General features: G+C 38.5%; 1 protein-coding gene across 2 annotated transcripts in view; it reads right to left on the reverse strand.

Annotated features, from left to right (window-relative positions):
• Positions 1–18893, reverse strand: part of LOC145246776 (CDK5 regulatory subunit-associated protein 3-like) — a 107893-nt gene that overhangs the window by 2685 nt on the left and 86315 nt on the right. For both annotated transcript variants that reach the window (XM_080108562.1, XM_080108563.1), the window contains exons 13-14: positions 13410–13612; positions 8393–8564 (exon numbers count right to left, since the gene is read on the reverse strand). In XM_080108562.1, coding sequence (XP_079964688.1) covers positions 8393–8564; positions 13410–13612 — 375 coding nt within the window. The remainder of the gene's footprint in view (positions 1–8392; positions 8565–13409; positions 13613–18893) is intronic.

Consider the following 18893-nt stretch of genomic DNA (forward strand, 5'->3'; position numbering starts at 1 on the left):
ATATTGAGTTGAGCAGAAAGATGTCTGTTCACATTACACTTGAACTCTCCATGTCAGTACAGTTGGGGAAGCAGGAACCCGGAAAGCAATTCCAGAGTCTAGCAGTTCTGGGGAAGAAACTATTAGAGTAGAAGGCTTTCTTACATCTAGGGATCTTTACTGTGTAGGGGTGGGACTTTGCTGCTTGTCAGGTTTGATGTAGGTTTTTACATTGAGGGGGTACAAGGGATTGTAGTTCATCGGAGCATCCACCATTGAAATACTTGTAGAACAGGGATGAAACATTTCGTTGATGGATAGTGGTTGAAGCTTAGATGACAGTTCAGAATCTATCAGGTTGGCGACTCTCTTTTGAACCCTGTCCAGGAGTGAGGGACTAGTAACAGATGAACCAGCCCAAATGTGACAATACTCTATGCATGGGCGAATATTGGCCTTGTAGAGGTACAGGATACTTTCCGGCATAAGTAACTTTCTAGCATGGTAGAGACAATGCACCTTCTTTGCAGCAGATTTGGCAATGCCCTCAATGTATCTGTTGCAACATGTTTCGTGTGAATGTTAAGCCGAGGACTTTAAATGAAGTACTTTCAGGTAATGCATTTTTAAACGTAGCTTTAAACGTAGGAAGTTGAGGGGTTTTTTTTATAATCATTAAAGGAAACAAGCTTAGTCTTGGCAGCATTAAATGTTACTATCCATTTTTGTCCCCATTCCACTACAGATCGTAGGTCTTCCTCTAGGGTTTCCGTCATTTGCCTTGGATACGTGTGCATAATGTGACGTCAGAGCAAAGCGAACATTCAATCTCTCTACTTACTCTCTATATATATCTCGCTATCTCTCTCTCTCTCTTTCTAAGACCTAATCAACCAGATAACCCCCTCTCTCTGTGAATGATGTGGCGTGGCAGACACTTGGCTGAGGGAAATGGGACAGAGGTTGGGTGTGAATATTGCCGTAATGAGCGGAAATACGTCGGCATGGCAACCAGACAGCGAACATTTGTGGCAGGAAAATCGGACCACGAGGGGATTTGAAAATAAGAAATAAACAGTTGGCGAAAAGAAGCGAGACAGCCCGGTGTACAAATATTATCTCAGAGAATCGAACCTCATCGAATATTGAGATTTGAATCAATTGAATTGCGGATGATTATTCAAATACAATCGTATTGTCGATTGAACTCACATATATTCGTCTTTGGAACTAAGATTCGAGGAAGAGATAGACTTTCGCCATCTCAACTTTTTTCTTGGATATTGTGTTTGCGAACTGATGATCCGTGTTTACCCTAACGGACAAAATAGATAAGTTTGGCCTATCTCATGCCAATATCTTTTCTTATCCACAAACTTTTACACATATTGTACTGTATTTGCATGTCGCATACATCTGGCAAACATTCTCAAAAATACGTCTATCTCACTCATTCTTTTTATCGGAGTTTTTTCTTCTTCCTTTTTTGTATATAAAAGTCTTCCTTGAATTTTAAACTTTGATTGAGTGTTTGTTTCGTCATTCATTGCTCTGTTGTTCCATTCCCCTTAATGATATGTTTCGCTGGTTGATCCGACATCCGAACCGAAGATAATTATGAGACATTGGATATAAAATAAAATAAATTTTTGTGTCTCGATCTGATTGCCAATCAATTCGGTCATCCATTAACTGGGTCGTGACATAAATTGGGGGCTCGCGTCCGGGAATCTCATTACTTTTTATCTTTATCCGAGATCTGTCAATTGGGGAGACGAGCAGAAGTAGAAATATCTACAGTAGAGGAATTCTTAAGAAATCCATCGGCGGAGCAGTTATTAAAATTGAAGAAGGACGACGCATTCGTAATAGGACAACAGCTCCAATTAGATGTCAGACGATCTATGAGGAAAGCTCATCTTCATAAGATAATTGCAGAACACATGGTCGACAACGATGTATTCGAGGACGAGATACTGGATAAATTACAGGTAGAACCTCAAGAAGTGACATCAGCACAAATCGAGCTCGAGAGGACAAAAATAATGGCCAGAGCAGAGATAGAAAAAGCGCGAATAGAGCAGGAAACCAGGAAATTAGAAGTGGAACTCCGAGAAAAAATTTTGGATCAGGCAATAAAGAATTTGACTTAGTGAAGCAAGTCAGGCTAGTACCAAAATTCAAAGAAGACGAGGTTGATGAATATTTCCAGCACTTTGAGAAAACAGCGATCAATCTGGAATGGCCGAATCACATGTGGACAATGCTATTACAAACCGTTATAAGCAGCAAGGCGCAAAAAGCATACGCGTCGTTGACGATCGAGGAATGTGCAAACTACGAGACGGTAAAAAGGGTGATAATGGCGGCATACGAGCTATTACCAGAAGCATACCGGCAAAAGTTTCGAAACTATCGAAAAAACAAAACTCAGTCCTATACGGAATTCCTTAGACAGAAGGAAACATACTTCGACCGATGGAGCGCATCCAAGAGAGCGGAGGGAGACTACAAAAAGCTGAAAAAATTAATTCTCATCGAAGAATGTAAAAAGGGCTTGAGTGACCAACTGCGGCTTTATGTAGAGGAGAGGAGAGTTGGAACTGCACGCGAATTAGCTACTTTAGCAGATGAACATGCCCTGACACATAAGACGTTCAAAGCAAAGCACAGCTACGCGGGAATACTGACCATGCGAGGAAAAGGCCACTATACACCGATCGAGAGTGTGTCAGTAAGAAACCATCTGCAGAGAAAGGCAGGAGATAACTTGCTTCCATTGTGGAAAGATCGGTCATATAGCCAGGAAGTGTAGAAATCAATTCAGTCGGGAAGAGAAATGTCAAACCACACCCCAAGGGATAGTGTCGCGAAAAGAAATAGAGGACGGCTATAAACCATTCATAGCTATGGGACTAGTGTCACAGAAGAATGATAGTGGGAACACCTCGAAAGTTAAAATACTGAGAGACACAGGAGCATCACAGTCCTTGTTGCTAAGAAGGCGACTCCCCAAAGGAAGACGATCCGATACGGGTGAACATGTCGAAATTAAAGGCATAGGCGGAAAAGTCACGAAAGTCCCAATCCATCAAATAAACCTCGAGTCGAAATGGATTTCGGAAATGATAAAAATAGGGGTAGTCGAAGCTCTACCAATCGAGGAAGTGGATATGCTTTTAGGAAACGACTTAGCTGGATCCAGAGTAATGGCTACGGGTATACCAGAACAGAGGGAGGTCAGAAAATGGGCGCCAAAAGCGAACCCAAATCAAAAAAAGGCGGGAGTGGTGACGCGCGCACAAACTCGAACACGTAGCAGAGAGGAGGAGGTGGAGGAGGAAAAACATAGGCAGCCAGAGGAGATGGCGCGAGAATCAGGAGAAAATTGCGGGAAGATCAAGAAAAGGCGCGAACTACCGACAAGAAAGGAAGATGGCAAACACAACATCTCACGTGAGCAAACCACTATGGAAGATCTTATCGAAAAACAGAAGATGGATCCAAGCCTTAAGAAATATTTCGATTTGGCCAAAGGGAATATTGAAAAAGATAATAGCACCTCGGAATATCATATCTGCAATGGGATCCTGATGAGAAGATGGAGACCGAAGAATACCCGATATCGAAGACTGGGAAAATAGAGATCAGGTAGTAATACCTCAGGACTACCAGGTGCTTATCTTAAAAACAGTACATGAGATGCCGTTAGCGGGACATTTGGGGATAAATAAATCTTACGACAAAATAACTAGACACTTTTACTGGCCAGGGATAAAAAGAGATGTAGTAAAGTTTTTCAGCACATGCCATACGTGTCAGATAGCGGGAAAGGCTAATTCGAACTACAGCTCCATTACAACCCATACCTATCACCGGCAAACCATTCAGCAAAGTGATCATAGACTGCGTAGGACCCCTACCCCGAACAAAGCAGGGAAACAAATATATATTTACAATTATGTGCGCAACATCCAGATTCCCAGAAGCTATACCATTAAGAAACATATCATTTAAGAAAATATTTGGAGCTCTGGTGAACTTTTTTACAAAATTCGGTTTGCCACAAGAAATACAATCGGATCAAGGATCAAACTTCACTTCCAAGATCTTTCAACAGGCCATTGAACAACTGGGCATCGAAGCGATTCGAGCGAGCGCATATCACCCTGAATCCCAAGGGGCGCTTGAGCGATTCCACTCCACATTGAAAAGCCTGCTTCGAGCATACTGCACGGAGAGTAAAAAAGAATGGGATGAAGGACTACCTTTCGTTATGTTTGCAGTGAGAGAAGCTACCCAAGAGTCACTCGGATATAGCCCATTATACGGACACTCAGTCAGGGGACCATTAAAACTAATAAAAGAAAAATGGCTGGTGGACTTGACAACCGAATTTGTCGGAATACGTACTGAAGATGAGAAAACGGATAAGGGAAGCAAACGACTTGGCTAGGGAACATTTAGAGCACACCCAAACCAAAATGAAATTAAGATATGACAAAAAGACGATCGAACGGGAATTTGAAGTGGGGGACGAAGTACTGCTTCTATTACCAATGAATACCCATCCACCCAAATCCAAGTTCCAAGGACCTTATAAGGTTATAAGGAAGGTCAGTGACCTAAACTATATCATCGGAACACCGGATAGAAGAAGGAAAACTCGGAAATGCCATATAAATATGCTGAAGTCATATCATAGCAGAAATGGCAAAAATAGCCGCATGCGAACCGGAGTTGAGTGAGAGCGAAACATGTGATAGTCACGATTATTATGACGTGCTCCAAGAAAAATCACCTAAACTTCAGAATTCTGCAATCTTGGAAAAGCTGGGGGAGAAATTGGATCACTTGGGCACAACAGAACGGGAGGAGTTATCGAAGCTCATCGAAATTTTCAGATGCTTATTCGGAGACGTGCCTAGCAAATCGAAAATAGCAATACATGAAATCGATGTAGGATATGCAAAGCCCATCAAGCAATATCCTTACCGGATGAATCCGAATAAAGCTAAGCTGATGAAAGCCGAGACGGATTATATGCTACAGCATAATCTTATAGAACCCAGCTATAGTGCTTGGGCATCTCCATGCGTTCTCGTAGACAAGCCAGACGGATCGAAGCGATTCTGCACCTATTACAGAAAGGTGAATCGAGTAACGGCTACAGATGCTTATCCCATACTCAGAATGGATGACTGTATAGATCGAATAGGAAATGCCAAGTATCTAACGAAATGTGACTTACTTAAAGGATATTGGACGGTACTTCTATCCGAGGCGGCCAAAGCAATATCAGCCTTTGTTACGCCAGAAGGCAGTTTCCAATATCGCGTCATGTCCTTTGGACTTAAAAACTCCCAGGCAACATTCGTCCGAATGATGGATAAATGTTTGAGAGGCGTAAAGGGCGTGGATACCTATATAGACGACATCGTGATCTATAGCGATACATGGGAGGCCCATATGGACACAATAAGAGAAGTCTTTCACAGGTTACAGCAGGCTAATCTAACGATTAACCTAGCGAAAAGTGAATTTGGAAAAGCCACAGTGCAATATTTAGGACATACACTGGGATATGGAAAAATATCACCCCAGGAGGCTAAGATTAGCAAAATCATGAATTACCCTGAACCGAAGAATGTAAAGGATTCTTAGGCCTAGCAAGGTATTACAGAAGGTTCTGCACGAACTTCTCCGATCTTGCTATCTCATTAACCGAATTACTTAAGAAAAGAACAAAATTCTTGTGGACAGACGAATGCAGAGAAGCTTTCTCTAACATAAAGAGGGAGCTAAGTACTGGACCAGTGCTGCAAGCACCGAATTTCAACAAACCCTTTTCTCTAGCTACTGATGCTAGCGATAATGGCTTAGGATCAGTGCTTTTACAAGAGGATGACGATGGAGAATTACATCCGGTCAGTTATCACTCCAGAAAATTTAATATTCACCAGCAGAAATATTCAACGATCGAGAAAGAAGCATTAGCTCTAATCGACAGTTTGAAATCTATCTGACATCGTCAGCGGACGCTACGATCGTATATACGGACCATGATCCATTGCAATTTCTGCATCGCATGAAAAACAATAACAGAAGATTGTTGTCGTGGTGTCTCTTGGCCCAAGAATTTAATTTGAAAATACGGAACATCGCAGGCCGAAAAAACATAGTGGCGGATGCATTATCCCGCCTATAAATAATAAATAAGTCGTACTACATCCGAAAACGTTATTTAAGAAAAAAATAAGTTTTCGACCTTTTAAGGATGGGGGCGGGGGATGTGACGTCAGAGCAAAGCGAACATTCAATCTCTCTACTTACTCTCTATATATATCTCGCTATCTCTCTCTCTTTCTTTCTAAGACCTAATCAACCAGATAACCCCCTCTCTCTGTGAATGATGTGGCGTGGCAGACACTTGGCTGAGGGAAATGGGACAGAGGTTGGGTGTGAATATCGCCGTAATGAGCGGAAATACGTCGGCATGGCAACCAGACAGCGAACATTTGTGGCAGGAAAATCGGACCACGAGGGGATTTGAAAATAAGAAATAAACAGTTGGCGAAAAGAAGCGAGACAGCCCGGTGTACAAATATTATCTCCGAGAATCGAACCTCATCGAATATTGAGATTTGAATCAATTGAATTGCGGATGATTATTCAAATACAATCGTATTGTCGATTGAACTCAACATTTAATCTGATTGAGATTTGAATTAATTAACTTGCGGATTATTATTCAAATACAATCGTATTGTCGATTGAACTCACATATTCGCTTTTGGAACTAAGATTTGAGGAAGAGATAGACTTTCGCCATCTCAACTTTTTTCTGATGATGAACTGATGATCCGTGTTTACCCTAACGGACAAAACAGATAAGTTTGGCCTATCTCATGCCAATATCTTTTCTTATTCACAAACTTTTATACATATTGTACTGTATTTGCATGTCGCATACATCTGGCAAACATCCTCAAAAATATGTCTATCTCACTCATTCTTTTTATCGGAGTTTTTTCTTCTTTTTTGTATATAAAAGTCTTCCTTGAATTTTTAACTTTGATTGAGTGTTTGTTTCGTCATTCATTGCTCTGTTGTTCCATTCCCCTTAATGATATGTTTCGCTGGTTGATCCGACATCGGACGATTGACCGAAGATAATTATGAGATATTGGATATAAAATAAAATAAATTTTTGTGTCTCGATCTGATTGCCAATCAATTCGGTCATCCATTAACCGGGTCGTGACAATAAGTTTTCCCCTCGTGCCCATTTTAGAGCATAGTGTCATCAGCAAATATGCCCATCTCAGAGACAATTTTATCAAGGAGATCATCTCAAACCTCACATTATTTGTTCATAATGTAAGGGGCAAATAAGACTTTGTTCAGACAATTGAATCGCATCTTAAAATCTGCTCATTGAATATTTGCACCAAATTGAAGTTGAGGTCATGTTGATGTTTAGGCAGAATATAGTTTTGGTGTAACAATAATGTTCTGATATGTAACGTCTTTGGGTTTTGATGATCCAAATTTGACTTTCTTGTCATCAGCTTGTTCCTTGAAATCCATGCAAAAATAGTTCTGGAAGTCTGGAACCACATACGTCAATTTAGTCATTGGGTGGTAATGAAATTCCATGATGTATTATGCAGATGTGGTAAATTTTGTTTCTGAAAGCAATCGTGGAAATGTCAAGGATTCGAAAATAATACAATAAGGCGTAATGATTGTTACATCAATTATATGGTGTAATCCATCTTTGAAAAAGTGTTGGTTCATATGATTTGAAAAACAAATCTTATTGAAAGTTGTTACATCTAATAAAACTTGGTTCAATTACAAACCTAATAATACTCAAAGGATGAACAAACTTTAACAACTTACAGATTTAATAGTAATGTAGAAGCTGCTTCAAGTTTGATGTGAACCATTTTTGTTTATCTCCCAAGTTTTGTCTTCTTTTTTTAACACCAATATATTTCCACTTCCTCCTTTCATTGGGATAGCCTTTTGTGGCCCTTATATATTATACACAATGCTTCAAGCAAACTACACCACTTTATTAATTTTCTTGCTTTTAAAACCATCAAATAAAACTTAACATGACAAAATTAAAACTTCTCTAAGCTCGAAAATTTAATTGTTTTTCATTTGTTTTAATACATAAGTTTCCCTCACATAACTATATTATTTTGATTTAAAGTCGTTTGCAGTGAAAAACTTTGTGGCCAATGACAAAAAAATTCCCCAATTTCCCAACTTGTTATTGAAAAGGTGCAAAGGTATTCAACCATTATGAGCCCATCCTGGAACAAGTATTCTAGCTAGTGTTGAAATAAAACAACCTTGAAATTAAAAAAAAAAAAAAAAAGGACAAAGAAATGTGGTATACCTGTTTTTTCAGAGCTAAAGTGTCCTGCCTGAGTAAAGCAAGTTTCGGGGCAACTTCTTTCTCTTCTAGCAATGCCTGCTGTTTTCTTAAAGTCATTTCTTTTTCCCGGATCGCCATTTTATCAGCTTGGATCAGGTTCTGACGCAAACTTTCCTCCAAGCGATCAACATATCTGTATACAGAAAATAAACACATTTTATAAAAATGAAATGACATTTTCTGTTTATATTATCGACAAACAAAAAACCCCCAACATTGTCCAAGAATCACTTAGGAATTCTATGTCCTTTTAGCCAAAATCCATACGATCTTATTAGTGCTTTTAATTATTTTTTTTACATTTAATATTCGATTTTTGGAGCCTGGGGAAGTTAGTGTTAGTACAGCGACATTTTCATCTCTTCAAGACTTAACATTTCTTAGGAATAAATGCTGCAAACCTTGAATGTCTTATTTGCATTTCTATTAAATTTGTTTTTATATACACGGAATAATCACACTGGTTCGCATTTAAGCATTGCTGAGCTTGTTGAGTACTATAATGGGTGATCATTTGGGAATACCAGGTGCTGTATGCGTTTCCTGCTTATCTTGGCATTGTGTCCAGTCGTCCTTGACGTCTTGGGAATACCAGGTGCTGCATGCGTTTCCTGCTTATCTTGGCATTGTGTCCAGTCGTCCTTGACGTCTTGGGAATACCAGGTGCTGTATGCGTTTCCTGCTTATCTTGGCATTGTGTCCAGTCGTCCCTGACGTCTTGGGAATACCAGGTGCTGTATGCGTTTCCTGCTTATCTTGGCATTGTGTCCAGTCGTCCTTGACGTCTTGGGAATACCAGGTGCTGCATGCGTTTCCTGCTTATCTTGGCATTGTGTCCAGTCGTCCTTGACGTCTTGGGAATACCAGGTGCTGTATGCGTTTCCTGCTTATCTTGGCATTGTGTCCAGTCGTCCTTGACGTCTTGGGAATACCAGGTGCTGCATGCGTTTCCTGCTTATCTTGGCATTGTGTCCAGTCGTCCTTGACGTCTTGGGAATACCAGGTGCTGTATGCGTTTCCTGCTTATCTTGGCATTGTGTCCAGTCGTCCTTGACGTCTTGGGAATACCAGGTGCTGCATGCGTTTCCTGCTTATCTTGGCATTGTGTCCAGTCGTCCTTGACGTCTTGGGAATACCAGGTGCTGCATGCGTTTCCTGCTTATCTTGGCATTGTGTCCAGTCGTCCTTGACGTCTTGGGAATACCAGGTGCTGTATGCGTTTCCTGCTTATCTTGGCATTGTGTCCAGTCGTCCTTGACGTCTTGGGAATACCAGGTGCTGCATGCGTTTCCTGCTTATCTTGGCATTGTGTCCAGTCGTCCTTGACGTCTTGGGAATACCAGGTGCTGTATGCGTTTCCTGCTTATCTTGGCATTGTGTCCAGTCGTCCTTGACGTCTTGGGAATACCAGGTGCTGTATGCGTTTCCTGCTTATCTTGGCATTGTGTCCAGTCGTCCTTGACGTCTTGGGAATACCAGGTGCTGCATGCGTTTCCTGCTTATCTTGGCATTGTGTCCAGTCGTCCTTGACGTCTTGGGAATACCAGGTGCTGTATGCGTTTCCTGCTTATCTTGGCATTGTGTCCAGTCGTCCTTGACGTCTTGGGAATACCAGGTGCTGCATGCGTTTCCTGCTTATCTTGGCATTGTGTCCAGTCGTCCTTGACGTCTTGGGAATACCAGGTGCTGTATGCGTTTCCTGCTTATCTTGGCATTGTGTCCAGTCGTCCTTGACGTCTTTGGAATACCAGGTGCTGCATGCGTTTCCTGCTTATCTTGGCATTGTGTCCAGTCGTCCTTGACGTCTTGGGAATACCAGGTGCTGTATGCGTTTCCTGCTTATCTTGGCATTGTGTCCAGTCGTCCTTGACGTCTTGGGAATACCAGGTGCTGCATGCGTTTCCTGCTTATCTTGGCATTGTGTCCAGTCGTCCTTGACGTCTTGGGAATACCAGGTGCTGTATGCGTTTCCTGCTTATCTTGGCATTGTGTCCAGTCGTCCTTGACGTCTTGGGAATACCAGGTGCTGTATGCGTTTCCTGCTTATCTTGGCATTGTGTCCAGTCGTCCTTGACGTCTTGGGAATACCAGGTGCTGTATGCGTTTCCTGCTTATCTTGGCATTGTGTCCAGTCGTCCTTGACGTCTTGGGAATACCAGGTGCTGTATGCGTTTCCTGCTTATCTTGGCATTGTGTCCAGTCGTCCTTGACGTCTTGGGAATACCAGGTGCTGTATGCGTTTCCTGCTTATCTTGGCATTGTGTCCAGTCGTCCTTGACGTCTTGGGAATACCAGGTGCTGTATGCGTTTCCTGCTTATCTTGGCATTGTGTCCAGTCGTCCTTGACGTCTTGGGAATACCAGGTGCTGTATGCGTTTCCTGCTTATCTTGGCATTGTGTCCAGTCGTCCCTGACGTCTTGGGAATACCAGGTGCTGCATGCGTTTCCTGCTTATCTTGGCATTGTGTCCAGTCGTCCTTGACGTCTTGGGAATACCAGGTGCTGTATGCGTTTCCTGCTTATCTTGGCATTGTGTCCAGTCGTCCTTGACGTCTTGGGAATACCAGGTGCTGTATGCGTTTCCTGCTTATCTTGGCATTGTGTCCAGTCGTCCTTGACGTCTTGGGAATACCAGGTGCTGTATGCGTTTCCTGCTTATCTTGGCATTGTGTCCAGTCGTCCTTGACGTCTTGGGAATACCAGGTGCTGTATGCGTTTCCTGCTTATCTTGGCATTGTGTCCAGTCGTCCTTGACGTCTTGGGAATACCAGGTGCTGTATGCGTTTCCTGCTTATCTTGGCATTGTGTCCAGTCGTCCCTGACGTCTTGGGAATACCAGGTGCTGTATGCGTTTCCTGCTTATCTTGCCATTGTGTCCAGTCGTCCCTGACGTCTTGGGAATACCAGGTGCTGTATGCGTTTCCTGCTTATCTTGGCATTGTGTCCAGTCGTCCTTGACGTCTTGAGAATACCAGGTGCTGTATGCGTTTCCTGCTTATCTTGGCATTGTGTCCAGTCGTCCTTGACGTCTTGGGTATACCAGGTGCTGTATGCGTTTCCTGCTTATCTTGGCATTGTGTCCAGTCGTTCTAGAAGTCTTGGGAATACCAGGTGCTGTATGCGGTTCCTGCTTATCTTGGCATTGTGTCCAGTCGTCCTTGACGTCTTGGGAATACCAGGTGCTGTATGCGTTTCCTGCTTATCTTGGCATTGTGTCCAGTCGTCCTTGACGTCTTGGGAATACCAGGTGCTGTATGCGTTTCCTGCTTATCTTGGCATTGTGTCCAGTCGTCCTTGACGTCTTCGGAATACCAGGTGCTGTATGCTTTTCCTGCTTATCTTGGCATTGTGTCCAGTCGTCCTAGACGTCTTGTCACTGGAATCAGGCGATTTGGCCTCAGGAGAAGAGTGGTTAGTGATTGTGCACAACTTGCTTCACTTACAGGAGGTATCCAGTGTCTCTTATGACTGAATGAAGAACATGACCAAGATTTTTTTTTTTTCATTTCTATAAATTTACAAATTATAAATAAATAATAAAGTTGTCTCATATCTGATAAAATTGTTTTGGATCCAAAATGGAATTTTACGTCTCAAATTTAATGCAAATCTGTCCAATTTAATTCATGGAAATTTATTTTTGGAGAGTGGGGTGCTCTGTTCTCAAAAAAAATAAATAAATCATAAATTAAAGCCCCATCATAATTCTGATTGCATTGAACATGGTCCACATGCAACGTCAGTGAAGTAATTCTTCAAATCAATGTATAGATAGCAGACGTTCATCTTTATTTTTATTATAGATTTCTGATATTTCTTTGAAAATAAAAATTGTGTTAAATGTCAAAAATATGTGAACTTTTTACTGTAGTCATCAATGTTAGGTTTGTCATGCTAGCAGGATATTAACTTTGATACTCTAGGGAGTCGAAAAACAAAAAGGAAATTTCAAGCAAATGTTAAAGGAAAATACAGATGTTAGACAATCTGTGAAATGTGTTTCGTTCATGTGAGAAGTTGCACAATGTAGACAGCCTAACCAACTTTTCATTGTTTAAAATTTGTTGCAAGTAACCATCAGTTTTTTAGAACGTATCCTCTTCTTCTCTATAATCAAAGTTGATGTAACAGTAAACTCCACCTCTTTTACTTTATTGTGGAATTTTTGTACATAAAATATTTCCAGTCTTTGTTTGTGGAGTTAACCCCAACCCGAAAAAAAAAAAAGAAAAAAAAAAAAAAAAAACATGACCATTCTCTATACAACTTTTGATACAAAAAAAAAAAAAAAAAAGAAGAAAAGTGGATTATTTGGACGTTAGTCTCACATTTTATCTTCAGGCATGATTTAGAACTCAGAAATCTGTATGGAATTACAAATTAAAACTTCTACCCAGTCATGGATGACAGAATGAGAGCAAACTACCTTTATAGATCATTTTGGTAAGAGTAGCATTAATGGCTTGTTAAATTGCATGTGAAAAACGTTTAAACCAGAAAAAGTGAATAAGTAAAAAGGGGGTGGGGGTGGATGCAGCAAATCAAAATGAGAAAAGGGAGATTACAAAGGTAAGTACATTACAAAAGCAAAGGGAAAAATTACAAATAAAATATTAAGCTATATAGAATGAAGGTATTATCTCCTTTTAATTTTTATATGCCATGTAAAATATTCCACCTGCTACATCAATTCCTTAACAAGGGAGCATGATAAACGTGGTGTGAGAGTGTAAGAAGTGAGTTGGCTGTATGCATCCTGATGGATAACAGACACGAGATGTTGCTGTGCATTACTCATCCCAGAGTCCAGGACACTTGCAGCATCCTAAATACGAAAAGTAGTTGATAAGCATTAAACTGCACGACATTGATTCTTCTGACAAACATAATCTGTTAAAGTCAATCAACACTAACATGACAAAACATTTTCAAAAGAAAAATTTGTGTCTACTGAAAAAATGTTGAAAGGAAATCTCACTTTGGTGAACATTTCAGTTGTAACAAATGCTTCATTCTTTCCGAATTGAGCATCTGCCAAGCTTCCTGGACGGAGTCAGCCAAAGTACAAACTTCTGAAGATGTATGTAGAATACTATCAGGAGCGTTGTGGAATTGGTATGTGCTAAGAGAATTAGATGGAGCCTCGATCTCAAACAGGCGTTGTGTCAAAAAGAATTCCAGCTTTAAAACAAATGAATGAAAATATAAATTATATGTAAAAAAAAAAAAAAAAAAAAAAAAAAATGGACATATAAAAAGCTTCATAATGTCAAAAGATACAATGATAGTTGTTCATTAATAAAAATATACACTTGCATTAAGATGTCTTATTTTATATCAGAAAAATAAAGTTTGAAATAAACTTTGTTGGATATCAGTGGGTACACCAACTAGAGTTTATTTGGTTGAAAAATATTTGTTGGGAGAAATTAACAAAACATGTTATAAACAGGATGCATTATAGGCAAAGAGATCAGACAGGTGACCTTTTGGACAAATTGCTGCGGTGTTGAAACAACAAATTAGCTAGAATGACATCACATTCAAAACAAAGTTGCGAGAAATCTGGATCAAAGCTTCAGAATGAGATGTCCTGATGAGGATAAAAATTGATGAACCAAACTCTTCTAATTTTGCATTTCAGCCTAAAGCTTCTATAAGACCACGTTTGCTTAATGAGGTGTTCGCAGAAACAGATGTACAACTCTATCAATCAGTGCAGATATGGTAAGATGTTAGCGATTAACAGATGAAGGTAAACGTGAAAGTGTTACAAATCCATGACCTTTAATTCAGTGAGAGCATGGAATTTTCTTTTTACAAAGGAGTCATCACTTATTAAAGCCTGAAAGCCACTTGAGGATAAGGGTTAATTACTGGTAGTTTAGTAATCGTTAATGGTGTAGAAGTTGGATTAAGGGGACGGCTCAACAAGAACTTGTTTACATTAGATCGGAAGGCCACCATATTGTAATCAGCCGGGAAGCAGGCCTGTGGAACACTGTTCCACAGGTGGACAGTTCTAGGGTAGGAGCTTTGTTCATGGACTCTGCATTAAGATTTAAGCACAGATAGAGAGTGAAGGAAATTATTGGTAGTTGTTATAGCTAGTTGAGTGCTTTTTGTGAAAGTTTGGCAAGAGAAGACTATAGATTGGAGCTCAGATGAGCAGTTGCCATAGTTTATTGTTTCGATTACAGGGATAATACAGTAAAGTACCTTTCTCATTGATTATCCAATAAAACGGTCTAACAAGTATTTGCTTACATTAGACTTGAAGGCAACCATATTGTAGTTAACTAAGAAGTAGCTTCATGGTATTTGGTTCCACAGATGGGCCACTCTGCACCTCTAACCCCGTTAAAATTTCCACAAGTATGGCAATGTACGTCCACAAGCAAAAACGCAAAATTGGTTAAAATCCTTTTTACCTGACAATGGTAAAGTAATTCCTCATCTCATGCAAAGGAAGCAAATTACAGTAAAACCCCGGGATACATTTTTTTTCTGGTTACAATGTGGAATACAATGTTTTTGTGGACCCTGGTTACAGTATTTACTCTGCTTTTCAGTGTTATTTAATTATATGTGTGTCTTATATACTGTACTGTATTTTGTTGCTAATTTTTAATGCTGTATATTTGTCATTTAATATTGAGATGATGATGATATTGAGATGATCATGATAATGATGATATTGAGATGATGATCATGATAATACAGAGATCATGATAATACTGAGATGATCATGATAATATTGAGATGATCATGATAATATTGAGATGATCATGATAATAGTGAGATAATATTGAGATGATAACGTTAAGAGGATAACATTAAGATGATCATGATAATATTGAGATGATCATGATAATACTGAGATGATCATGTTAATACTGAGATGATCATGATAATACTGAGATGACCATGATAATACTGAGAAATATTGAGATGATCATGATAACATTGAGATGATCATGATAACATTGAGATGATCATGATAATATTGAGATGATCATGATAACATTGAGATGATCATGTTAATACTGAGATGATCATGTTAATACTGAGATGATCATGATAATACTGAGATGATCATGATAATACTGAGATGACCATGATAATACTGAGAAATATTGAGATGATCATGATAATATTGAGATGATCATGATAACATTGAGATGATCATGATAATATTGAGATGATCATGATAACATTGAGATGATCATGATAATATTGAGATGATCATGATAACATTGAGATGATCATGATAACATTGAGATGATCATGTTAATACTGAGATGATCATGATTACATTGAGATGATCATGATAATACTGAGATGATCATGATAATATTGAGATGATTATGATTGCATTGAGATGATCATGATTACATTGAGATGATCATGATTACATTGAGATGATCATGATTACATTGAGATGATCATCATAACATGATAACATGATAACATTGAGATGATCATGTTAATACTGAGATGATCATGATTACATTGAGATGATCATGATAATACTGAGATGATCATGATAATATTGAGATGATTATGATTGCATTGAGATGATCATGATTACATTGAGATGATCATGATTACATTGAGATGATCATGATTACATTGAGATGATCATCATAACATTGAGATGATCATGATTACATTGAGATGATCATGATTACATTGACATGATCATGATTACATTGACATGATCATGATTACATTGACATGATCATGATTACATTGACATGACCATGATTACATTGACATGATCATGATTACATTGACTTCATCATGATTACATTGACATGATCATGATTACAGTGACATGATCATGATTACATTGACATGATCATGATTACATTGACATGATCATGATTACATTGACATGATCATGATTACATTGAGATGATCATGATTACATTGAGATGATCATGATTACATTGAGATGATCATCATAACATTGAGATGATCATCATAACATTGAGATGATCATCATAACATTGAGATGATCATCATAACATTGAGATGATCATGATTACATTGAGATGATCATCATAACATTGAGATGATCATGATTACATTGAGATGACCATGATTACATTGAGATGATCATGATTACATTGAGATGATCATGATTACATTGAGATGATCATGATTACATTGAGATGATCATCATAACATTGAGATGACCATGATTACATTGAGATGATCATGATTACATTGAGATGATCATGATTACATTGAGATGATCTTGATTACATTGAGATGATCACGATTACATTGAGATGATCATGATTACATTGAGATGATCACGATTACATTGAGATGACCATGATTACATTGAGATGATCATCATAACATTGAGATGATCATGATTACATTGAGATGACCATGATTACATTGAGATGATCAGGATTACATTGAGATGATCATGATTAAATTGAGATGATCATGATTACATTGAGATGATCATGATTACATTGACATGATCATGATTACATTGACATGATCATGATTACATTGAGATGATCATGATTACATTGAGATGATCATCATAACATTGAGATGATCATGATTACATTGAGATGACCATGATTACATTGAGATGACCATGATTACATTGAGATGACCATGATTACATTGAGATGATCATGATTACATTGAGATGATCATGATTACATTGAGATGATCATCATAACATTGAGATGATCATCATAACATTGAGATGATCATCATAACATTGAGATGACCATGATTACATTGAGATGACCATGATTACATTGAGATGATCATCATAACATTGAGATGATCATGATTACATTGAGATGATCATGATTACATTGAGATGATCATCATCACATTGAGATGATCATCATAACATTGAGATGATCATCATAACATTGAGATGACCATGATTACATTGAGATGACCATGATTAAATTGAGATGATCATCATAACATTGAGATGACGATGATTACATTCAGATGACAATGATTACATTGAGATGATCATCATAACATTGAGATGACAATGATTACATTGAGATGACCATGATTACATTGAGATGACCATGATTACATTGAGATGACCATGATTACATTGAGATGACCATGATTACATTGAGATGACCATGATTACATTGAGATGATCATCATAACATTGAGATGATCATGATTACATTGAGATGATCATGATTACATTGAGATGATCATCATAACATTGAGATGATCATGATTACATTGAGATGATCATCATAACATTGAGATGATCATCATAACATTGAGATGATCATGATTACATTGAGATGATCATGATTACATTGAGATGATCATCATAACATTGAGATGATCATCATAACATTGAGATGATCATGATTACATTGAGATGATCATGATTACATTGAGATGATCATGATTACATTGAGATGATCATAATTACATTGAGATGACCATCATAACATTGAGATGACCATGATTACATTGAGATGACCATGATTACATTGAGATGACCATGATTACATTGAGATGATCATCATAACATTGAGATGACCATGATAACATTGAGATGACCATGATTACATTGAGATGACCATGATTACATTGAGATGACCATGATAACATTGAGATGACCATGATTACATTGAGATGATCATCATAACATTGAGATGACCATGATTACATTGACATGACCATGATTACATTGAGATGACCATGATTACATTGAGATGATCATGATTACATTAAGATGATCATGATAATATTGAGATGATCATGATAATATTGAGATGATCATGATAATACTGAGATGATCATGTTAATACTGAGATGACCATGATAACATTGAGATGACCATGATTACATTGAGATGATCATCATAACATTGAGATGACCATGATTACATTGAGATGACCATGATTACATTGAGATGACCATGATAACATTGAGATGACCATGATTACATTGAGATGACCATGATTACATTGAGATGACCATGATTACATTGAGATGATCATGATTACATTGAGATGATCATCATAACATTGAGATGACCATGATAACATTGAGATGACCATGATTACATTGAGATGATCATCATAACATTGAGATGACCATGATTACATTGAGATGACCATGATTACATTGAGATGACCATGATTACATTGAGATGATCATCATAACATTGAGATGACCATGATAACATTGAGATGACCATGATTACATTGAGATGACCATGATTACATTGAGATGACCATGATAACATTGAGATGACCATGATTACATTGAGATGATCATCATAACATTGAGATGACCATGATTACATTGACATGACCATGATTACATTGAGATGACCATGATTACATTGAGATGACCATGATTACATTGAGATGATCATCATAACATTGAGATGACCATGATAACATTGAGATGACCATGATTACATTGAGATGAC

The sequence above is a fragment of the Euprymna scolopes genome, chromosome 24, assembly GCF_053919585.1.
Source record: "Euprymna scolopes isolate OS-2025 chromosome 24, ASM5391958v1, whole genome shotgun sequence".
Taxonomy (NCBI): Eukaryota; Metazoa; Mollusca; class Cephalopoda; order Sepiida; family Sepiolidae; genus Euprymna; species Euprymna scolopes.